The sequence below is a fragment of the Natator depressus genome, chromosome 4 (genome assembly GCF_965152275.1).
Source record: "Natator depressus isolate rNatDep1 chromosome 4, rNatDep2.hap1, whole genome shotgun sequence".
NCBI classification, from domain to species: domain Eukaryota; kingdom Metazoa; phylum Chordata; order Testudines; family Cheloniidae; genus Natator; species Natator depressus.
In genome coordinates, this window is record NC_134237.1 from 84056389 (window position 1) to 84081601 (window position 25213).

At 41.2% G+C, this 25213-nt stretch overlaps 1 protein-coding gene across 5 annotated transcripts in view; it reads left to right on the plus strand.

The window, feature by feature from the left end:
- The window catches only part of MTUS1 (microtubule associated scaffold protein 1), a 190351-nt gene that overhangs the window by 134860 nt on the left and 30278 nt on the right, over nt 1–25213 (plus strand). For all 5 annotated transcript variants that reach the window (XM_074951328.1, XM_074951327.1, XM_074951326.1 and 2 more), the window contains one exon: nt 21194–21260. In XM_074951328.1, the coding sequence (XP_074807429.1) occupies nt 21194–21260 (67 nt within the window). The remainder of the gene's footprint in view (nt 1–21193; nt 21261–25213) is intronic.

A 25213-nucleotide genomic window follows, 5' to 3' on the forward strand; every position in this document is an offset into this window, starting at 1 on the left:
AAAATTTAGTCAATCATACTGAATATGCAGTATGAAATAGGTTATTTAAATACAATGAAACACAACTTCAGTGAAATGACTGATAACAAGTTATTTAACTGAGGTGGTCTTTTGTTGTACTGGGTACGCTGGGATATTTCAGAGTGGTCTCAAGGCAGAGAAGGTTGCCTAATAAAAGGTCTCTAGTACAGGGTTCACTGTGAAAGGTACTGAGAAGAGGTGCTTCTACTGCAGAATGTGTTGGTCTTCTAAGTAGTCAGAACCCCTAGATATGCCTTAAAGAACTTTTCAACATGCATGATTTCTGATTATTTCCTGGATTGTCTTCATGAAAATGCAGAAAGAGTGGACAGGAAAACGAACAGATCCTTCGCTAATAAACTCAGGGTGAAAGGGAGTAGATAGTGAAGGAAGGGGCCTCTCCCCCCTCCCCCCCTCCCCCCCCGCAGGGCAGCCTAGATGATTCTATAAAGTCTGTATTTCACTGATCAAATAGGACCATTTTCTCCATAATACTTCACACTTGACAATGCTTAAATTTCAGATACCTTCAAAAATGTGGCTAACACAGTTTACACAGGAGACCCGAGGCACAAATGTCACTGGCTCAAAGTCAATGAATCAGTAACTGTGAACCTAGATCGCCTGACTTTCATGTGCTCTAACAAGATGACACTTCTTCCATGTTGAAAAGAAATCTTGGGGGAAAATACTAAGAAATGTATAGAAATCTCTGCTGAAACGATGAATTTCAGTCAACTTTGTGTCTTAAATCAAAATACAGATTCATAATGAGATGGGGGGAGGAGGAAAAATAAACCTGTACAACAAAAAGAAAAGGAGTACTTGTGGCACCTTAGAGACTAACCAATTTATTTGAGCATAAGCGTTCGTGAGCTACAGCTCACTAAACCCCAATATAAGAAATGGATGAAATTAAAAACCATCCAACTAGAGTTTTCTACATCACTTTCAAGAGGCAAAAATTGTAATGAATAGGGTCTTTAATACATCTGTGATTAATCTGCGACATCTCTTATCTGAAATTTAACACTGGCATATTCAGGTTACGCCTGAAGTTGGGGAGTAGGAGAAAGAAATATCCCATACAGAGTAGGGGCTTGTCTAAACTTACAGGATTGCGGCTGCGCCAATGTAGTGCTTAGTGTGCAGACACTACCTACCCCGATGGGAGAGTTTCTCCCATTGGCATAGGTACTCCAACTGTCAGGGAGGTGGAAGAGCTATGTTAATGTGGAATCACTCCCCTGGATGTAGCACTGTCTGCACCGAAAGTTAAGTTGGGAGTTGGATTTTCCACATCCCTGAGCAACATAGCTATACTGACATAAGTTTGTAGTGTAGACCGGGGCTAAGTCAGACCTAATTTGAATTGTAATTACGCTTAAGAATCCTGTCTGACTAGACCTACTCAGTTCAGTGTCACCCAAGGAATGAATAAACATCTGATGGTTCAGAACTTGTATTAAATAAAGCCATTAAACCATTAGAGACTTCAGAGAATATGTACTGAAGACATGAATACTGTAGTCTGAGATTTAATTGAAGTCTGGAATTTGAGTTTACTAATAAGCCAAAGGCAAATGAAAACTGATTCCCTAGTAGAAGTGTTCTATAAAAACACAGTAACAGAAACTGAAGGTCATGATTAGCACCCTTAGAAAACACTTAAAAGGTTGTCAGAGGAAGGGCACTGATTAGACAAATAATCTTGAGCATCTTGTAAGAAGTTTGTTTGCTGTAGTATAAAAACTTCCTAGTGCCCTGAGGAATGTGGTGAATCCAAAAAAGGTTATGGCAACAAAACCACCAATAGTATGTTAGTGGTCCCATAATGAACTTTACTGCCTCAATTTTGTATTTGAAGTAGGGTAGATAAGATGGCTCTGTCACTAACTCCTTTTCTTAAAGCACAAATCAAAAAACAATGCTTCTGTGCTCTTTGGAGATTCACTGCAATGGTGTTCTTAGTCTAAGTTGCCCTCCTACTCCACCTTGTTAACACTTCATAGCTATTCATTATTATGTTTGGAATGCATTGTGACTTTTCTGAATGGCACTTTGTAAAAGTAGAATATCAGCTGATTTCACCAGCTCACTTTGTCTCCTAAATAAGGTGAGAGAGAACTGATATTTCAAGTCAAACTTTTTGGACCGCTTTCATTTAGAATTGGTATTTTTTCCCCCAAATCAAAGCATCTGCTTTTATTTGTAAATTCTTTAGGACCCAAATTGATCTTGTCTGTCCAAACATTGAGACTTAAATTTATAAGGGGTCAAATTCTGCCATCCTCTCTCTCTCTAGTCCAATTGAAAGCAATAAGACTACTTGTGTAGGTACTACTTGGGTGTATAAGGAAGCAGAAACTGGGCCAAAACTATCAAAGTATATGTAATATTGATACATGGATTTTGGAGGAGCAATGCATAAACCACCATAGTTATCTTCTAGGGTAGAGTTAATGGTGCAAGAATGGGTGACCAAAGAGCAGATTATAGAAAAATGTCATTCATTGGGTTCTACAATGTGGTCTGTGGCCAACTTTACCTCTGAATCAGAGGTGCGGTCTCATGAAAAAACAGGTCCCAATATGTGATGCTTCATCTTGATAAAATGAGCCTCTGCTTGGATCAAGATGGTGCATTCCATGCTGTGAACTGTTACCATTAAAGACTGCTTCTTACAGTTAAAAATAAGATGGTTGCAATCTAGTCTTCTGCAAATTGAGTATAGCACCTGGCAAATTGCTGAAGTGACCTTTTGCTGGGCAGATTTGGATGCTTACATTGTAAGAACTATTTTCAAGTAAACAAAACGTTAATTTATTATACCTGCCTATAGTTCCTAATGTTTAACATTCCTTTTTCCCTTTGATTTTTAGGAGTAGGGGACTACAATTAGACAGCAAGACTCACTTGTCAGGCTTTCCTTTTTAATGGTAAAATTAAGATCACCATTTATACAACAGTAAAAATCATTTAAGTACTTGTTATACTAATGAGATTCTATTTGATGCACTCAATTGAAATAATTAACTTTTTGCTCAGATTCATAGATTCAAGGCCAGAAGGGACCATTGTAATCATATAGTCTATGGTCTGTGTTATATAGGAGGTCAGAACTTCCCCAAAATAATTCCTAGAGCATATCTTGTAGAAAAATCCAATATTGATTTAAAAATTCAGTGATGGAGAATCCATCACAACCCTTGGTAAATTGTTCCAATAGTTAATTGCCCTCACCATTTAAAAATATACACCTTATTTTCTATCTGAATTTGTCTAGCTTCAACTCCAGCCATTGGATCGTGCCATACTTTTCTCTGCTAGGCTGAAGAGCCTGTTATGTGTGTTCCTCAGGTAGATACTTAGACTGTAATTAAGTCGCTCTTTAATTTTCTCTTTGTTAAGCTAAATACATTAAGCTCTTTGAGTCTACCACTGTCAAGCATGTTTTCTAATCCTTTAATCATTCTCATGGCTCTTCTCTGAACTCTCTTCAGTTTATCAACATCCTTAAATTCTGGGCACAGTATTCCAGCAGCAGCACCAGTGCCAAATATAGAGGTAAAATAACTTCTTTACTCCTACTCAAGATTCCCTGGATCACACTGGCTCTTTTGGCCACAGCATTTCCCTGGGAAGTCACGTTCAGCTAATTATCCACCGTGACCCCAAAGTATTTTTCAGAGTCACTGTTTCCCAGGATAGTCCTCCATCCTGTAAGTATGGCTTACATTCTTTGTTCCAAGATGTAAACATTTACATTTAGCTGTCTTAAAACATATACAGAGCAATCTGGATCGCTTGGTATCAGTGACATGTCCTCTTCATTATTTACCACTCCCCCAACTGTTTTGTTATCTGCAAACTTTCAGTGACTGTTTTCTTCTTGGTCATTGATAAAAGTATTAAATTGCACAGGGCAAAGAACAGGTCCTTGTAGGACCTCACTGGAAACACACCACTTGATGACAATCTGCGTGTGCACACCCCAACACCAGCTGGGGGTGTGCACAGGCAGCTGGTCTAGTCTCCTGGCTGCAAGGGTGATGAGTGAGGCATTCTGGGGCACTGCAGGCTGTGGCGCTTTAAAACTGAGCTGCTCCTCCAGAGTTCAGCATGCAGGCAGGAACGTGGGCTCCAGCTACAGCAGCAAACACTCCAGGCCAGGTTCCAGCAGGACCTCAGGAAGTCTAGCACTGCTCATGCTCTGCCTGCTCACAGAGGAGGCACAAGATGCGCTGCACAAACTCCTGGATATTTTACACTCATCAGTGCTGAGGCATGTTGTGATCCTGATTAATGTGGGACTTCTGGAACCTGCAAGGATCCTCGAGCAGACTCTGGCATCTGTGGCAATCATGTCAAAATGAGCAGATAGGCAGTATCAGGTCCTGGTGATGGGATATGAACAGTTCTGTTCCCACCCAATGCTGGGGTCCCTGGTGGAGACAGCAGCTAATGAGAGAACTCACTAGGGCCACCAGAAGTCAACCCCCAAGGACAAGGAGGCAAAATGCCTCAACTGGCTCTCCAAAAAGGCGTACTCTACTGCAGCCTCTCCAGATGAGGATCTCCAATTGTCAGGTTGTCCTAGTAAAATATGATCGCATCAAGTGGAGTGCGTTGCAACAATTGATTGACAAGCTAGACAGGACTTCAGAGATGAATTCCAGATGATTCTTGTGAAGGGGCATTGCGTAGCTAGAACCACACTACAGTTGGCCCTGAATGCCACAGATATGGCAATAGCAAACGAAGACTTACCATTTGAAGGCTGCTCACTTTCATAAGAGAATAGATGAGGTGTTGAAGTCCCTCTGACTCTAGGGCCACCCTCAATAATTAGGAGTGTATGCCCTGACCACCAAAAGGAGCCACTTTAGGTTCTAACCTGATCAGTGGCACCAACAGCCATACTCCTATTTCAGACAGCCAGAGCCATCTGGCCTCAGGGAGGAAGCCCACCATAGGATCTACCTCCCTCTAGCACCATTTCTGCACTAGTGCTGACCATGCAGCAAGTTTGATGTGACATTTGAGGACAGCATACCATCCTTCCCTCCTTTCAGGAACCCTCTGACACACTTCCAACAGGCCTTGTCCAGTAACGCCCCAAGACTACTGGATGCTGGAGGTGATCCAGAGAATTCACACCATTCAGTACCTCTCCCTTCTCTCAACCACCCCGCCCCCTCTTCACATCCCTATTCAGGGACCCTTCCCATGAGAATCTGCTTGGATAAGCACTGCAGTGCTTTCTCACTTTTGGTGCTATTGAGGCTATTTCCCATCAACAGAGGGGAAGGGGCAGCTATTTGCATTACTTTCATATCCCCCAGAAAATGGGGGCAGGGTTCAACCAATACTGGACCTCAAGAAGCTCAGGTTGGCCATGGGCTTTGTTGCAAGGATAGGTTCCTGGGTAAGTGTTTTTGTTGTGTGGTTGCTGGTGAGTATTTGCTTCAGGTTGGGGGGCTGTCTGTAAGCAAGGACTGGCCTGTCTCCCAAGATCTGAGAGTGATGGATTGTCCTTCCCACTGAGGGTTACCAAAAGAAACTACACCATCTGCTCAAGAAACTCCCTGAAAAAGCACAAGAGCAAATCCACACAGACACACCCCTAGAACCCTGAGCAGCAGTATTCTATCCGCTACCCAATATCCATAAACCTGGAAATTCTGGACACCCCATCATCTCAGGCATTGGCACCCTAACAGCAGGATTGTCTGGCTATGTAGACTCCCTCCTCAGGCCCTACGCTACCAGCACTCCCGGCTGTCTTCGAGACACCACTGACTTCCTGAGGAAACTACAATCCATCGGTGATCTTCCTGAAAACACCATCCTAGCCACTATGGATGTGGAAGCCCTCTATACCAACATTCCACACAAAGATGGACTACAAGCCGTCAGGAATAGCATCCCCAATACCATCACGGCAAACCTGGTGGCTGAACTTTGTGACTTCACCCATAACTATTGCACATTTGGGGACAATGTATACCTTCAAATCAGTGGCACTTCTATGGGTACCGGCGTGGCCCCACAGTATGCTAATATTTTTATGGCTGACTTAGAACAACGCTTCCTCAGCTCTCGTCCCCTTATGCCCCTACTCTACTTGTGCTACGCTGATGACATCTTCATCATCTGGACCCTTGGAAAAGAAGCCCTTGAGGAATTCCACCATGATTTCAACAATTTCCATCCCACCATCAACCTCAGCCTGGACCAGTCCACACAAGAGATCCACTTCCTGGACACTATGGCGCTAATAAGTGATAGTCACACAAACACCACCCTATACCAGAAACCTACGGACCACTATACTTACCTACATGCCTCCAGCTTTCATCCAGACCACATCACACGATCCATCGTCTACAGTCAAGCTCTACGATACAATCTCATTTGCTCCAACCCCTCAGACAGAGACAAACACCTACAAGATCTCTCTCAAGCATTCTTACAACTACAATACCCACCTGCTGAAGTGAAGAAACAGATGGACAGAGCCAGAAGAGTACCCAGAAGTCACCTACTACAGGACAGGCCCAACAAAGAAATGACAGAACGCCACTAGCAGTCACCTTCAGCCCCCAACTAAAAACTCTCCAGCGTATCAAGGACAGACAGCCCCCCAACCTGAAGCAAATACTCACCAGCAACCACACACCACACAACAGAACCACTAACCCAGGAACCTATCCTTGCAACAAAGCCTGTTGCCAACTGTATCCACATATCTATTCAGGGGACACCATCATAGGGCCTAATCACATCAGCCACACCATCAGAGGCTCGTTCACCTGCACATCCACCAATGTGATATATGTCATCATGTGCCAGCAATGCCCTTCTGCCATGTACATTGGCCAAACTGGACAGTCTCTACGTAAAAGAAGAAATGGACACAAATCAGACGTCAAGAATTATAACATTCAAAAACCAGTCGGACAACACTTCAGTTGCTCTGGTCACTCGATTACGGACCTAAAAGTCACAATATTACAATAAAAAAACTTCAAAAACAGACTCCAACGAGAGACTACTGAATTGGAATTAATTTGCAAGCTGGACACCATTACATTAGGCTTGAATAAAGACTGGGAGTTGTTGAGTCATTACACAAAGTAAAACTATTTCCCCATGTTTATTTTTTCCCCATACTGTTCCTCACACGTTCTTGTCAACTGCTGGAAATGGCCCACTTTGATTATCATTACAAAAGGTTTTTTTCCTCTCCTACTGGTAATAGCTCACCTTACCTGATCACTCTTGTTACAGTGTGCATGGTAACACCCATTGTTTCATGTTCTCCATGTATATAAAATCTCCCTACTGTATTTTCCATTGCATGTATCCAATGAAGTGAGCTGTATCTCACGAAAGCTTATGCTGACATAAATTTGTTAGTCTCTAAGGTGCCACAAGTACTCCTGTTCTTTTTGCAGATACAGACTAACATGGCTGCTACTCTGAAACTTATATTTTCTGTATTATCTATCCCTTTCCTGATGATTCCTAACATTGTTAGCTTTTTTGCCTGCAACTGCATATTGAGCAGATGTTTTCAGAGAACTATCCATGATGACTCCAAGATCTTTCTTGACAAGTAATAGTCAGCTTAGACCCCATCATTTTGGACATATCATTGGGATTGTTTTCCAGTGTGCATTATTTTGTACTTATCAACACTGAATTTCACCTGCCATTTGGTTGCCCAGGCACCCAACTTTGTGAGATCTCTTTGTAACCCTTCAGAGTCTGGTTTGGACTTAACTCTTAAGTAATTTCGTATCATCTGCAACTTTTCCGCCTCACTTGTTACCCCCTTTTCCAGGTAAATTATGAACATATTGAACAGCACAGGTCCCAGTACAAATCCTGGAGGGATCCTGCTGTGTACCTCTTTCCAGTGTGAAAACTGACCATTATTCGTCCTATCCTTTGTTTCCTATGTTTTAACCAGTTACTAATCCATGAAAGGAGCTTCCTTCTTAGCCTATGTCTGCTTATTTTGCTTAAGAGTCTTTGGTGAGGGACCTTGTTAAGACTTTCTGAAAGTCCAAGTACACTATATCCACTGGATGTACTTGTTGACATCCTCAAAAGCATTCTAATAGATTGGTGCGCGTGATTTCCCTTACAAAAGCCGTGTTGACTCTTCCCCAACATACCATGTTCATCTGTGTGTCTAATAATTGTGTTCTTTGCTGTAGTTTCAGCCAGTTTGCCTCGTATTGAAGGTAGGCTTGCTGGCCTGTAATTGTCAGGATTGTCTCCAAAGCCTTTTAAAAAAAAATTGGCGTCACATTAGCTCTCCTCCAGTCTTCTGATATAGAAGCTGACTTATTACTGTTAATTTATAAATTTGTTCCACAACCTCCTCTATTGACACTTCAATCTGGGGCAGTTGCTCAGATTTGTCACCTAAAAAGAATGGTTCAGGTGTGAGAATCTCCCTTGCATCCTCTGCAGTGAAGACTGATGCAAAGAATTAATTTAGCTTCTCTGCAGCAGCCTTGTCTTCCTTGAGTGCTCCTTTATCACTTCAGTCATCCAGTGGCCCCACTGATTGTTGAGCAGGCTTCTTGCTTCTGATGTACTTTTTAAAAAAAACTTTTTTGCTGTTAATTTTTGCATATTTTTCTTAGTTGCTCTTCAAATTATTCTTTGGCCTGCCTAATTATGCTTTTACACTTGACTTGGCAGAGTTTCATGCTCCTTTCTATTTTCCTCAGTATTTGACTTGCAATTTTTGAAGAATGTCTTTTTGTCTCTAACTGCCTCTTTTACTCAGTTAACCTTGGTGGCATTTTTTGGTACTTTTATTGTTTCTTTTTTTGATTTGATTAGTTTGAGCCTCTATTATAGTGGTTTTTAAAAAGTTTCCATGCAGCTTGCCAGCATTTCACTGTTGCGACTGTTCCTTTTAGTTTCCATTTAATTAGCCTCTTCAAAAAGGGGAACTACACAAAAAGGAAGTTAAATGCTACTGTGGTGGGTTTCTTTGGTATTTTCTCCCCTAGAAGGATATTAAATTTAATTACATTATGGATGCCAATCCTGAATGGTTCAGCTGTATTCACCTCTTGGACCAGATCCTTTGCTTCTCTTAAGACTAAATCAGAATTGCCTCTCCTCGTGTGGGTTCCACGACTAGCTGTTCCAAGAAACAGTCAATAATGGTGTTTATCTCGGCATCCCATCCTGCGGTGACATTTGGGTGTAGATGAAATTGCCCATTATTGGGGGGTTTTGTGGTCTCTCTAATCTCCCTGATCATTTCACAATCACTGTCTCAGTAGTTTATCCCTACTGCTATATTCTTATTATTCAAGCATGGAATCTCTATCCATAGAGGCTCTATAGTAGTTTGATTCATTTCAGATTTTTACTGTATTTGACCCTATGCTTGCTTTCACATATAGTGTCACTTCCCCACCAGCATGACCTCCTTCTGTCATTCCTATACATTTTATACTTGGTATTACTGTATCTTATTATCATGCCTATTCTATCTGTATCCTCCGTTAATACCACGCACTCAGGTCCACCCATCTTAGTATGAATTAGTATGACAAACTCCTTGAATTTGTATACAAACGTTTATAAAATTTGTCAATGTGTAGTTGCCTGCTTTGAAGTGCTTTAATTGAATGGGACTCTTTTTTTATTTGACTTTCTCTTCAGTTCCTACCTGTACTTTATCTACTTCTATCCTCTTCTCTTTACTAGGATATACAGAAACCCCTTTAATAAGCCCATCCCTAAGGGATGTCTGTCTGAGCTGCGTGCTTGTCTGCACCTGTCAGCTTTTCCCCAGCCCTTATTTTAAAAACTCTTCTGATCTTTTTAATTTTACATGCTAGCAATCTGGTTCCATTTTGGTTTAAGGGGAGCCCATCCTTCCTGTATAGGCTCCTTCTTTCCCAAAAGGTTCCACGGTTCCTAATAAACATTAATCCCTCATCCCAGTGCCATCGTCTCAACGCATCGAGACCCCGCAGTTCTGCCTGTCTAAGTGGTACTGGAGGCATTTCACAGGTTGCTACCAGGGAAGTCTTGGACTTCAATTTCTTACCTAGCAGCCTGAATATGGCCTCCAGTACTTTTTTTCCTACCTTTCCCTATGTCATCGGTACCTCTGAGTGCCATGATCATAGATTCCTCACCACCACTGCACAAACATCTCTATCTAGGTGTCTCTAGAGGTCCACAATCTTTGCACCCAGCAGGCAATTCATCATGCAGTTCTCCCAGTTATCACAAACCCAACTACCTATATTTCTAATAATTGAATCCCTGCATTACTATTGTCTGTCTCTTCCTAATAACTGGGGTCCCTTGGTGTGAGAGGATACCATGACAGAATCTGGAAGGAGGTCCCAGTTTTGGGATCATTTACATCTGCTCCAGTTTGTTGATCTTTCACAGGGACCTTCATCCTCCTCACAACACAGAGGCTGTCAGACTGGGGGTGGAACCTACCGTGTTCCTGAAAGTCTCCTCTATATACCTCTGTCTCCCTGAGAGACTTGGTCTCTGAGGGCCATGTACTGCTTTTACGATGTACACACATGCCACCTGCCCTCAAGGCAGGCAATCATACATGCTGCATTCAGTACAATAAACTGGATAGTCCCCGCTCTCCTGCTGGAATTCTGCTGGCATTATTTTTATTTTGCAGGATGTTTTATTGGTTTTGAGGGGCGATTAACCTAAGTTTAGTGTGTGTATGTTAGGTGTATCTGCCTCTCTCAACCCACTCACAAAAAATCCCATTTGCTAGCTCCTCTGGTTGCTTAAGAGCTGCCTCTTTAAACCCTCTTTCTCCCTCAGTTAGCCCCACCCCCCTTGTCAAGCGATCCTAAAGGGATAAAGGATCAAATGGTAGCAAGCAAGAACCTAGTCTGTAAGCTTTCAGCCTAGCCACTCAGGTCACTTGGCGCAATACACAGCCTCCAAAGCAGATCACACTATAAACTGAATGCAAGCAAGCATCCAACAAACTCACCCCATAGGTCACGTAGTCTCTCCTCCTTCACCTGGAGAACTCCCATGCAGAAAATTCCCGTCTGCTACTCCTGTTCGCTCTGCACAGAGAATATGAAACTGGATTGCTCAGTGCATCAGAACATCCTATCAGCTAGCAGGCAGGTAACCATCCAACAAGATTTGCGCCCAGTCCACTAGAGTACAGTCCAACTCTGTGATCTCCCTAGCAAGACTGACTATCCAAGATGCTTGCCAACTGGAAACCTGACTGTCAAGTATATGCATTTTCTAAGCACTATACAGTGGTGCAAGCAGCCAGGGATGCTGCAGGTTTGGGGAGATTAGTACTACAATCTGTTTTCACAGAGACTACCAATACCCTTGCCACAAGTGAGGGTCACAGCTAGGGAGTCACCAGCTGTGGAATATGCACACTGACTAGCACTTGAAGAAAAAGGTTGGCTATCTGTACAGTAATGAATGTTCTTTGAGATGTTTAGTCCATATACATATGCCACATCCCACCTGCCATCCTTGGTGCTTAAGAGTCTAGACGTCATGAGCTTTCGTGGTAGAGAAGGAACTGGGTGTGGCAGCGTGGCTCTGCCCTTTATACCCTCCCATAAGGAAGGGAGGGGCTCATGTGCTGCCCTGAGGAATACTGCTGACTAGAACATTCTGATGGGTGCATGCTGGATGTGCACTTAGCAACTGTGGACTGTGTATATGGACTGTGTATCTCAAAGAACATCCATCACTGTACTGGTAAGCAGCCTCCTTTTCCTTTTGTGCCAATAGGGAAACTAACTCAGAGAAGGGTGGAGGGACTTGCTCACACAAATTAGCAATAAATACCCACTTCTCTTGTAGTGTAGACCAGTATCTGCTCCACTGGACCATGTTGTCTGTGTATGACAGTTACCTTTTTCCTACAGGCCAAGACTCATCAAATTTAATCATAGGCTGACTACCTCATAATAGTATCTTGTGAGTTACCTACCTTCAGTTTGCAGAGACCACTTCATATCCCATCCACATTAGTAAAACATCCCTGTGGCAACTACAACCATTGCTTACATTGAAAAATATTGGGAAATAACTTAACGTATTTTTCGATGTCTTCAAGTGCAGTTTAGCAGCAGAAAAGAAGGGAAGATCATATTTTAGCACCATGTAACCAGCAAGTGCTCTGTGGACCACCAGAGATCATGGACCATAATTTTGGAACTGATACTCGATGCTATATATGGAGTAATGTAGGTGTGTATACAATACTTTAAAATAAACTGGTAGATCCATACCCAAAGGATTTTACATTCCAAATTAGGTGCAATACAGCAAGAAGTGATAGATAAAAGCTACAGCAGTTGAAAGGTCCTGACATATTGATATTTATGCCCTTTCAGCCATTTCTGTTTTTGTAGTTAACTTTGTTTACATTTAATGGACAGGATATTAGGAGAATTGAGTGCTGAAGAAAAAAATGTGAAATCACCTGAGAGAAGACAAGGGGCGTCTGAAGACCTGATTTGTTAATCATACAGTTAATACCCTTTTTAGGAAGAGTATTAAATTTGATAAATACAGCTGTATATAAATATTGTGATGCCTGTTTATAGCAAGATGCAACCAGCATCTTGAAACTACAGAATGAAATGATATGTATATTGTATATATCATTTCATACAATATAAATATGGACCACATTAGTATAAAATATTGGTGCCTATTTGAGATGGCCTTGTTGCTTCAAAGTGGGGAAGCCGTGTGTGTTACACAGATCATCCCAAACAAGTATCAATAAAACCCTTATACTACTTGTGTATTTACATGTCACGTTTTACATAAGTATATTAGAAATATTTAGAATTTTAATATATTTATTGGTACTGTTTTTTCATGTCTGCTTTTCAAGGCAGACTCCCTCAGTACCATAAGGCTATCTGTGCAGGCTTCAAAGAGCAAACTCATAACTTTAGAAACTTCTAAATATGACCTCCAGCCAGCTTTTCTTTACCTATATTATCTTGACTTCAAAAGGATCTTCTAGGCCTAGAAGAGTTTCCATTGGAATACTGGTATCTTCCCTTTCAAGTGATCTGAAGCTCCCATGTCTAGCCCTGATGGGTTGCAGTATTAAACATTAAACCTGTAACAGTGACACGCTTCCCTGAGGTACCCAGTGTTTTGAGACACCTCATGACCACCTAACCTTAGCATGAGAAAGTCTTGTCTGTGTCTGCCAGACATCAGCCCCCTAACTCCAACAGCCACAGACAACACAAGCATTCCCCTCTAAGCCTTGTAGGCCCTGCTGTTTCTCTACTGGTTAGCAACAGGAACAGCCCAATCCTCAAGCCCTCCAAGCATCTCCCTGTTCCACTGGACGCTCTCAGTATTCACAGTTTCACTGCTTCCAAAGAAACAATACCCCTCAGCTTACCTGTTTCACTTCAGATCACTGCTCCACTTAGCACGAAACACTTAGATATGTTTATAGTGAAACTAAGTGTGTTTATTTAACCAGCCACATAGATTCAAATAATAGCAAGTAGAAGTATTGAAAACAAATGGGTACGCTTTCATAGCATGAATGCTAGAGCCTAGGCTTTATTAACAAGATACTCACGTATTGTGGAATTACTCACCCAAAATCCTTGCAGTGTTTTATAGCCAGGCTGGCGCTGACCCTCCTTTCATAAGACAAACATGCTGTTAGCTTGCCTCTTTGGTGAGAGATCCTTTGTGCTTCCTTGTACCCCTAGATATACCCTAACAATCCTTAGTCCTAAAGAGGCCACCCCCTGCTGTTTTGTCCTGTAAATCCCCCCCCCCCCCCGGTAGACTTTTCCAGTTTTTTTTTTCTGCCTGTGGCTCAGTATGCAAATAGGCATACATTGAGAGGCATACAATCCCCATATGACCAGACAGGCAGATAAGCATCTGTTACTTCATGGCTGAAAGGAACATATCTGAGGCATGTCACTCCTGGTGACCTGCCTTACCTTTAAGGCCTTAAGAACATCATTTTTTGCATCAAGGCATAACTTCTTAAATATTATCCGTACAAACGTTTAGCAATGATCATGATACCCAGCAGCCTACTGCTCTTGGTAGAGACCTCACTCGTCACCGTTTGGTGAACTATGATGCATATATCTGACCTACGAGATCCCTATAAAACCCCGTATACCCCTAGTGCAGTTTGCCATTTGGGACCAAGAGGTTCCTGGGTCACAGGCATTAGAGACTGTTATAAGCATGGGCCTCAGACTAATGTGATTCTGAGAGAAATTTGGAAAACTCCATCTTTTTCATGGATGGAAAACCTTTCTTCCTGGTGTGGGTAGCTGTTTTTGTTGGGTTTTTTTATGGCAGCTGTCTGAAGCTGCCCAGATGTTTGGAATGTTACAGGCAGTCCCAGTGGAGATGAATTTGTGAGCAGAGTATGGGTGAGGTGGTCAAAGGTGCATGTAAAATGCAGTTTATCACGTGGATATCTGCACCACACATGTGCATAAAATGAGTATTAAACCCCCCCCCCCCAGACATTTCAATCTATAAACGTAACTTTTCCATTGTTGGTTCTTGAAAACTTTCCATTTAGCAGTTTAAATACAATTTCAAAGGATTTTGTTTCCAGAGGAGGAAATCAAGTTTGTTTAGAGTTTACACTACATAGCACTTATAACTATTACCAGACTTGCAGTGATAGCTTATTGGGCAGGTGTGCTAAAGTAAAGCCAGATTTACTACCTCTGTCATACAGTTGTTAACTGTAATAGCTAGTTGTTGAGGGAATTACAGTTCTACACACATCAAGGAATTCTACAAAGTAAAACAGGATTTACACTTTAGTTTTAAGAGCTGCAAGACACACTAGGTATAAAACTATATAAAGTTTGTTTATTCTATAGTTGGGTCTAGGATCTACTCTGGTATTGTCTCTAATCCCTTCCCATCCCCACACAACCCTCAAAATTGTAAGAAAAAAGTTGACTTGGACAAAATTTCTATGTATTTTTGTGCCATTAAAACAGATCAGTTTGAAAAAAAAGGGCAGACACTAGTTATCCAGCCTGCCTACTTGATCCGGCAATGAGGTCATAATTGTGCTTACAACCTACCTGTTGCCATTGAAATAACTGATGTCACAAATTTAGAATGACTACTACTTGATTGTTCCATGAAGTTTGAGTGGGGTGGTCCTTGCTTAAACATAGATCTTTCATTAATACCAAACAGCTGGAAAAATGAACAAATCTAAACTAATTTTTCTTTGAAGATGACTTTTAAAGCTGCTGCATTAATTTCTAGTCGTATTTTAAATTAAAATCTTGCAAAGCATGTGTTTATTTCTACTTTGGTGCTCCACCCTGAAGTACTACAATGTCATACTGCATAAATCTTGAAATGAAATGTCTATGATAGTTTTGATTGGACCACTCAAACTTCATCACATCTTCATATTCTTTAGTATTTTATCGTATTTCAGTTTCAAGTCTTGCAAGTTGGTTTTATTTCATAGAACTCCATGTATGTTTAGGACTACAGTTCCCTCAGCACCTAGCTATTACATTTAATACCAAGCTATATGACAGAGGTGGTAAGTCTAGTTATTGTTTAATGTAGCTACCTAATAAGCTTGCGTTTTAAGTATTGCATTCAGATTTTACAAAAGCCTGGAAAGAAACTAGGAGGAGCCCTGATTCTTTTACATCTGGAAACAAATGTTTAGTGTCTTTGTTGTCCTTGAAGGTTTTGTAACTAACAAGGGAATTCTTTAAAGAACCAGAAAACCTCTGACAATTATCTGACTTAAATTGTCTTTAAATGCCAATATGTCTGTTTTCAGTTTATATACAGATTTTTTTAAAAAATTGTGTTTTACAGTGGGTCTAGTGATGATAAATGCATGAAGAGGCTTTGGCAGAGTTCAACAACCATGGCTGTAGTACTACTTAATTTTTTGCTCTTGTATTCTTAAAATTTTCATTTTCCATAAATCTGTCTATGGGAAAATCTAATTATTTGTCTTCAGTGTAACTGACATGCAACAATTCAGTGAGTGTTAGCAGCATTGAATTTTAAACAGGCTACTTGAATTTGGATGTGTTGGTAACTGGTAAAGCCCAAATTTACCGTTATACTAAGCACTGTTTGAATTATAAACCCAGTGCTGGCTTTTAGCAAATGGACAGTACAGGGTGGGTTTTGTACCCAAGCAAATTATGTGCCCAACTTCCACTCAAAATCAATGGGAATTAGGTGCCTAGCTCAATTAGGTGCTTTTGAAAATCTAACTTATCTAACCAGAGCAGACATACCCTGGGCAGATTAGGACCCTGGAAGTGCAGTATGGGTACACAGAACACCCTTTGCGGGGACCTGATATTCTAGGAGGAGCGCAGGCCTTGGCTAGCCTGCCCTGAAACACCGTTAGCAAAGAAGAATGCTGCTTACCCACATGGCTGACCTAGAAGCACTCACTCTCCCTTTCATTCAGCACCATCAGTCCCATAGAACTTGGAGGGAAGGCAGAGTCTTGGCTGCTTTGCCCTGTGGCATTGCTGACAGAAGCATACTTCAGCTCTGCTCACCTTTCAGACGGCACAGTGGTCACAAGAGTTTCCTGCCTCTAACCGTCCAGGAATTGCTTCTCCCTGTGACCAATGCTGATTCCCAGGCCTTGTCTGTACTTAAAATTTATACTGGCATAGCTATGCCAGTAAAAATGTTGAGTGTAGAGTAGCTTTGCTGACAGAGTGCGCTTGTTGGTATAGTTAACATCATTTAGGGTCTGCCTACACATAAACCACTATGGTGGTGCAGCTGCATCACTGGAGCACTTCAGTGAAGACACTGCCTACACCAACTGGCGGGGTTCTCCCTTTGGCATAGGTACTCTACCTCCCTGAGAAGCGGTAGCTAGGTTGACGGGGAAATTCTCCTGTTGACCTAGCACTGTCTACTCGCAGGGTTAGTTTGGTTTAACTACATCACTCAGGTGTGGATTTTTCACACCACTGAGTGACACAGTTGTACCAACCTAATTTCCTAGTGTACAGAGGGTTGCTAAGCCTGAAATTGGCATCAATCTCCCAGTGACTATTGAAAGCAATCCGGGAGATTTTAATAGGATATTTTTGAAAAAGATATTAAATCATGTTGGAAGAAAAGAAAAAAAAATCTCCCGGAATAGTTTGTCAGACTTGGCAACCCTAAGTGTAGACCAGGCCTCAGAGAGGTGGTGTTCCTACACCAAACAGGAAAAATTCCTGTTGGTGTATGCTGCATCTACACTAAGAGGCTTTACCAGCACAGCTCTGCAGTGTAGACATAATCCTAGGTTATGTAAAGGCAAAGGGTGCAAAGCATTGATTAGAGGTATTCAGAGCTGGCTGGGCTCATGTCTGGTCTACACTATAGACCTATATTGATAGAAAGAACTCTGTCACCTGGGTGTGAAAAATCCACACCCCTGAGCAACACAGTTATACCAAACTAACCCCCAGAGTAGACAGCGCTATGTTGGCGGGAGCTTCTCCCACCGACATAGCTACCACCTCTTGGGTAGATGGATTAATATGCTGATTGGAGAGCTCTCTCCCCTCAGCTTAGAGCATCTTCATTAAAGTGCTACAGCTGCATCAGTGCCCATGCACCAATGCAGTGTTTTAAGTGTAGACCTACCCTCAGTCTCTTTGGGAAGCTGGGGGAAAAAAAAAACTGCCAGGTTGGAGATGAGGAGTCAAATAGCACCAGTAAAGGGAGAGGAAAGGGAAGTAACACCAAGAAAAGGACCCAGAGAGCTAGGAGACCTATGGAGGTAAAAAGGAAGAACATTGGTGAAGAAAGTAGCTGGAAAGAAGAATTGGGTAGTAACCCAAGCAGGGTTAAAGAAGATTAACTAAGAATTGGAGTGAAGTTTTACAAATGAGAAGTTTGTAACATTGGAGGCAGGGAGGAGGGAAAAAAAACACTGAAAGATTGAAAAAAAAATCACAGAACAAATATATGCAAGTATAAATTTAATTCAGAAGAGAACAAGGATCCTGAAGGTCGCTATGGAAAACTGTGTCAAGACAATTAAACAGAAAAGGGGAAACAAAACACAAGGTAGACTAAGTCTTAGTTTGCAGAGTTCAACAAATGATAGTAAATAGTACTTAACTATGTACACAGTACTACAGTGAGATCTATTTAGATAATAAAAACTCTGCAGTATTCACTGTTTCATTCAGTTCTGTATATCTGTAGTGGGCACTGATGTTACAGTGCTATGATTCATCCTTTCCTCACACTCTTCTCCAGAGGAAAAACTGCATCCTGGTAAATTCCCTTGAACAAGTATGAAATTCTAATACCTTAAAGAGCAACCTATGGCTATGGTTTAGTCTTGATTTGGAGAAAATGTGGTTTTCAATTCTGTTCAATCAAGTTAGAAAACCCCTCCTAATGCTTATTAATATGAGGTTACAACCCGGTCCTCTAACAAGCCTTTGAATATATTAGCATGAGTCTTAACCAGCATTAAGAGGAGTCTTCAGTTAATTGAGTTAAGCTAACTTGATTGAGCTAAAATGACAAAGTTGCACCTTTTTTGCCTTTAAGACAGGACATATCAATAGATATATGCTGTGCCAGTCTGCTCAGTACATAATCTCTCTAAATTTAGGGCCAGCCCTATAGTTCAGGATCATGTATAGGTGTCCTTCAATTGATTTAAACTAAAGAGCAGCAGACTTAATCAGCAATACTTTTATCCTCTCCCTCTAGGCTCAATGTAGTAACCTCACTTTTTTTCCCATTTGCATCAAAAGAGGATGTGTTTTAAGGCAGCTTCTAACCTTCATATGCTAAATCTTTTTTTATTGTAATTAAATTGTTATAATATAGGCAAATGCATCTGAAGAGAATGTGTAGGTAGGTCTTTATATGACGCAAAGCCAGTGAAGGACTTGCTTGAAAAGTCCAAATGTTACACCGTATGAGTTGACAATTTTTGGAAAAACACACTTTACTCAAGAACAAACTAGGCATTACAGCTGTGTGATCAAACTAGGAGATGGCTGAGATGTTGCACTTAATGCTAAATGAGTGGCTACCTAACTAATGGCTACATCTAACTCCTTTGGGCTTTAATTGTCTTTAAGACCAATGTCTCATAGTTTCACTCACTCTTCAGATTTCGAAGGAATATTTGCCACCTCCTTTATTCTCCTCTAATTAGGTAATCTGATAAGTGAGTTTCTTATCAGGAGTCCTAAACTAATTTGCAGTAGGAATAAATGGGAGAAATAAATGTATTCTAAAGGTGGGGTTTTCTGTGAGCACTTCCCACCCCTTGGCTTTAAGTATGGCAGTGTTAATGTTTGAATTTAACTACCATAGATGTTTGTGTAGTTGCAACTCAAAAAAAAAAATCTGAATGGTTTTGTACAACTGTATTATGTTTCTAATATAGTACAGGTGAGAGCAAAGGAGACAACGTTCACAGTGAAGCTTGTTGCAAGTGATGGGGTCACTAGAAATGCAAGTTTGGGTACTCATCATCATGTTAAACTTAGAGTTTACATTGCATTCTCACTGGTGCATAATTTTGTTTTTTCTATCCAGTTCAGGTCTCAGGTCAGTTATTTTTTGTGTATACAAATTAAGTGAAAGCCTGGTATATCTAGCTCAGAAAGCTAAAAATATACTCCATTATCCATGGAGAAGGTCAGATTTTCCTTTACTGAACCAGCTGATATTTGGGTAAGTGGCAATCGATCAGTCTAATGTCTGCTTCTCATTTTTCATAAATGAAGGGCTGTGGCTTTAAGTAATCACTGACTGCTTGTGCCAAGTGCAGAAGCTGCAATATCTGCCTCTGGTGGGAGAGAGCAGTACAAGCAGTACGGTAACCTGCAAAGCTTGAAGTAAGGCTGAGACAAGCTCCAATGGAGCCCTTCCTAGTAGTGTCTTGTATCTAGCCAGACCAGTTTGGTGTGTGGTGTTGCCAGTACCACCTGTATACCCTGTTACATGTGCAGGGGGGAAGTGGAGATACAGAAGCTGGAAAATGGGCTGCTCTAGCAGCAAAATGTGCCTCTATTCTCAATGTGCTGCAACAAGGGTAATTAGTATTTGTTTTATAGTGCTTTTCTGGAAGACTGTCAGGGAATTTAGGCAGTGGCTGACTGCAGGGAAGGTGACATGGCTCCAGCAGCAAGCAATTCCTGACTGGAAAGCCTGAATCTTATGATCTCTGCAACATTATGCTCTCCACAGCAGTGGTTGCGTCTGGAGGATTCTGTTCATGAAGTGAACACTGAGCTGTGAAATACCTTTAATGTAGTTATGCTATGTATGCTGTGAATTGTCCTTCTTGAATCTGCTTCTTAAACTCTGTTCTATGCAGCAGCTAGTTTCAGGTTTTTAGGCAGTCTTTCAGTTGTGGGCAGAATATAAGGGGCAAAGGAGGTAGTCAGGTTTTTTTCCTGGCTTTTAAGTTGAATAACAAGCTGATTCTTGCTTTAAAAAGCTCTAGTTAGTCTTCCTGAATGCCAAGACCACTTTCTATATTTTTATATATTTTCTTTCAATTCTAATGTTTTTTGTAAAGCTAGAAGTTAAATCTGAGTATTTTAGCTGTCATTGAATGTATAAAATCTATTAATGAAAAAATGGCAATAGTTTAAAAGTGGGCTTTACCTTTCCTTCATAGAAGATTGACCTTCTAGCAAAGTTTAGCTTTGTTTACATTCAGCACAAAGTCCATATGCTGACAAGATCTTAGCATAAATATTTAAGTTTGTGTTTGAAAGAGGCATGCATCATGTGTCCTATGCATGCATTAGTTGAAACATTGTGGGTCAATATACAGTTACACCCATGAGGGGGGGAAAAATCCTAAATACAATCATTTAATTGCTGCAAACTAAGATTTAATTGGATTGTTAACTTGGGAAAACTAGGGAGGCTGTTTAAAGAATAACTTCCATAACAACTAAGGAACATCTGTGTGTTTGTAACAGCAAAGCTGTTACCCTAAATGATTCATTTCTTGGCTTCTCACTCTTGCCTTTTTGTTTTCCTGCAGATAATGTGAGTTAATTATTGGAAGGTGTTCTATTCAAAACACTAGTAACCAAATGTGTTTTTTTTTCTTCTTTTTTTACAGAGGGAGGAAGCACTAAAACAGCATAAAGAGCTATCTCAAGAATTCCTCAACCTTAGAGGAGAGCTGGGTAAGAAGCTATTTTCCCAATTTTAGGGGGGGAGGGAAGGAAATGCAGCAAGAGTTGTTTTGTAAAGACAGATGTCATGGTATTGTAACAGAAGTCATTAATTCCCTGTCTGAATTCTGTTCAAATGCTTTAACGCTGCATTACTCTGGAGTCTTGACAGCATGACCCCGGGTTCACTGAATTCCTGGCGCTGATCTGACTAAGCCTGTAGGGCCTCCTCAGGAAGCGTGTATCTGATGACCAAAAGGTTCACTTTCCAAAGAAGGGAGGATGTTTTACAGTATGCATATTCCTGTTTGATACCTAAATTATTTGTAAATTGTTTCTACAGACACTTTCTGGCAAAAGTTGATTAAAACTAAAATGTGCCATATAAATCTATTATATTTTCTCTTTACTGGTTTGTGGGCAAATGAGTATAAAATTAATAGAAGGAAATTCCATAAATCTCATGAGATTAAATCCTTGAGAACTTATCTTCGTGGACAACTATAATATTGAAAATGAACTGTAATGCGCAAGGGATAGTTTTGCCAACTTTGAAGCTGCATTTAACTGTGTTTAATGGTGACGTCCGTTTGTTTTGCCTTGATCTTAGAGTGGTATTTTGCTCAGATATTTGTGTTTGAAATGAAAATGTAACTGCAGTTGAGGCAAATGAAGCTAATACTTACACAGTATCAGCACATTTTATTGTGATAACCTACAACCATAGCATTCTGAAAACAGAAATCACCTGTGTGTCAGTCTCAGATACTTCATCATCATTACTTTCCAACACCATGAAAATAGGACTTAAAGTTGTAAATAGTCTGTCAAAGTTAACTGTGTGTATAGCTCTCCTTACTTGCAGCAACAGCATTAACTGAAGGCTTATTTTCCAGTTGTGACTGATAGGCTAGGCATTTGCTGGCAGCTACCATCTATCTGAGTTAAGAGCTTAGCTTTCCTTGGCCCTTTGACTCTCCCCAACCATTAACTGTCAGGAAATGGTTTCCCCATCTGTCACAACTGCTTATATCTAACTTACAGTTTTAAAAAATGTAATTAAGCTTTCTGCAACAGTGTGTCTTTGGTGTTTTGTGTTGTACACAATTGAGCAAATGCTTTCTTTGCTGCCCTTTATTAGTTATACTGAAGTAATTCTATAGTGTAGATCAGGGCTTTATAATGAGTAATCCCCACCCGTGAGTGACATAGTTTTATACAAACCCAACTGCCAGTGGACAGTGCTATGTTGGCAGTAAGTGGATTAACTAAGCCGACAGGAGAGTGCTCTTGGAGCATCTTCACTAAAGCACTACAGCAGTGCAGCTGCCTGGGTACGGTGTTTTAAGTGTACACCTGCCCTTAGGGTACTCTTCACACAACTTCATCAGCTAGGCACTGCAGAGTCAAAGGTGCAATAGAGTACACAGGGGTTGCTCTCTTCATAGTTTGTCTGCTGAGCTTACTGCACACATCAGGGGTTCCATGCATTCCTTCAGCTCCCTGTTTGCCATCTTCCTGTCCCCCTCTTTCAGAGACTTCCTGCAACTTCCCCACCCTTTCGCTCATGCTAGAGGTTCTGGGGGCCTCCATATCAGGATGCCCTATTCTCCCGATGCCAAGGCCTGTGTGCATGCCCCTATTCCGCATTTTGTCCTTACTGTTCATTATTCTTTCTATCTGGGAGTGCCATCTGGGGTGTCATCTGAGAGGATGAGCAGGAATATTGTTATGCTCAAAGATGTTAATGGGTGCATCAACCAGTTTGACCTATAGACAATTGCAAAGGAGCTTGATGCTGTGTCTGTGTTAATTAGATGGGAGGGGCTCTGTGTCCCCCATTTCCCCACCCTTTTTGTTCTGATTTCCCCCAAACTTAACATGGCTCTAACCATTGAAGCCTAGAATTTTCCCTGAAATTTTGAAATTGATCAGATGTGGCCAAAGACAGAGAGATGCCTTTGAATTGAGTGTAAGGTCTGTGCAATCTTGGCCAATAAATGCCAGAAATTTTAACTTCAAATTTCCTTTTTCATCTTTTGCATGAAATTCAATATAAAATGGCAAACTTTAATGGGTTCGTACAATGTAGAATTGTCAACATGTCTCTTTAGCCTTCCTACTGCTTAGTAGGGAAATATATTTCTTCCACCCTGGGGAGATTATGGAACCTCCATCACTGGAGATCTTTAAGAACTGGTTAGACAATGTTTACCTGTCAGGGATGGTCCTCTTGAGGTCCCTTCCAGTCCTACCCTTCTATGATTCATGAACCCTAAAGAGCCCTATTCCCAAAATAAGGCTATGTCTATACTAGAAATACTGCAGTGACACAGCTGCAGCTGTGCCGCTATGGTACAGCCGCTTAATACAGCGACAGAAGGGGTTCATCTGTCGCCGTAGTAAATCCACCTCTCCGAGAGGTGGTAGCTGGGTTGATAAAAGAATTCTTCATCTGTGTCTACGCTGCAGCTTAGGTCAGTTTAACTACATTGCACAGGGTGTGAAATTTTTCACAGTCCTGAGCGATGTAGTTAAGCTGACCTAACTTGGTCGCGTAGACCAGCCCTTGAGAAACTCTTAATACTGGAGTTTTAGCTTCATACAAACAAGTCTCTTGACATGACACATCAGATGTTAAGACAGACTATCAGATAAACTTATAGAAAAGAAAAACAGTCTCTCACTGTGTCCTTCCATTCACATAGCTTTTCAGCCTCCTTTCCCCGTCACATTCATTTGCCTACTGACCTGGTTAAGAGAATTTCTTTAATCATCATAGCTCTTTATTAGGGATGGTAAAAACTAGTTTGGAAAAGTGGATTGGGAGGACAAAACTAACCTGTATTTTTTTTCCCCAATCACCATTTTTAAAAAAAGGATCCTTATGTAGTTGTCTCTTTCTCAGATGACTCTCCCCATAGGCTCTAGCTGCCTCCCTATGACTACTAGTAGTCTGGTCGGTCTCTAGCTGGGAAGACAGACTTCAGATCCCATTCTCAAGTACTCCTTTTAGATGGTGTCAACGTTCCTTCCCCACTATGAACTCTAGGGTACAGGTGAGGGGACCTGCATGAAAAACCCCGTAAGCTTATTTTTACCAGCTTAGGTTAAAACTTCCCCAAGGTACAAACTGGACTTTATTGCTGCCACCACCAAGCGTCTAACAAAATATAACCGGGAAAGAGCCCACTTGGAAACTTCTTTCCCCCCAAAATCCCCCCAAGCCCTACACCCCCATTCCTGGGGAAGGCTTGATAAAAATCCTCACCAGTTTGCATAGGTGAACACAGACCCAAACCCTTGGATCTTAAGAGCAATGAAAAAGCAATCAGGTTCTTAAAAGAAGAATTTTAATTGAAGAAAAAGTAAAAGCATCACCTCTGTAAAATCAGGATGGTAAATACCTTACAGGGCAATCAGATTGAAAACATAAAGAATCCCTCTAGGCAAAACCTTAAGTTACAAAAAGACACACAAACAGGAATATACATTCCATTCAGCACAACTTATTTTATCAGCCATGTAAACAAAACAGAATCTAACACATATCTAACTAGATTGCTTGCTAACTCTTTACAGGAGTTCTGACCTGCATTCCTGCTCTGGTCCCGGCAAAAGCAACACACCGACAGAGAGAACCTTTTGTTTCCCCTCCACCCCCCCCTCCAGCTTTGAAAGTATCTTGTCTCCTCATTGGTCATTTTGGTCAGGTGCCAGCGAGGTTGTCTTTAGCTTCTTAACCCTTTACAGGTGAAAGGGTTTTTCCTCTGGCCAGGAGGGATTTAAAGGTGGTTAGCCTTCCCTTTATATTTATGACAGATGGGTGGTGATTGGAAAACTTCAGATATGAGTCATCTTGATGTCTAATGTTGTACGGGATTGTTAAACATTCTTTCCCACATAAATGTTGTTTCTTCAGTACTCCATCCCCCTACCAACTATGGGAGTGCTACACTAGGGAC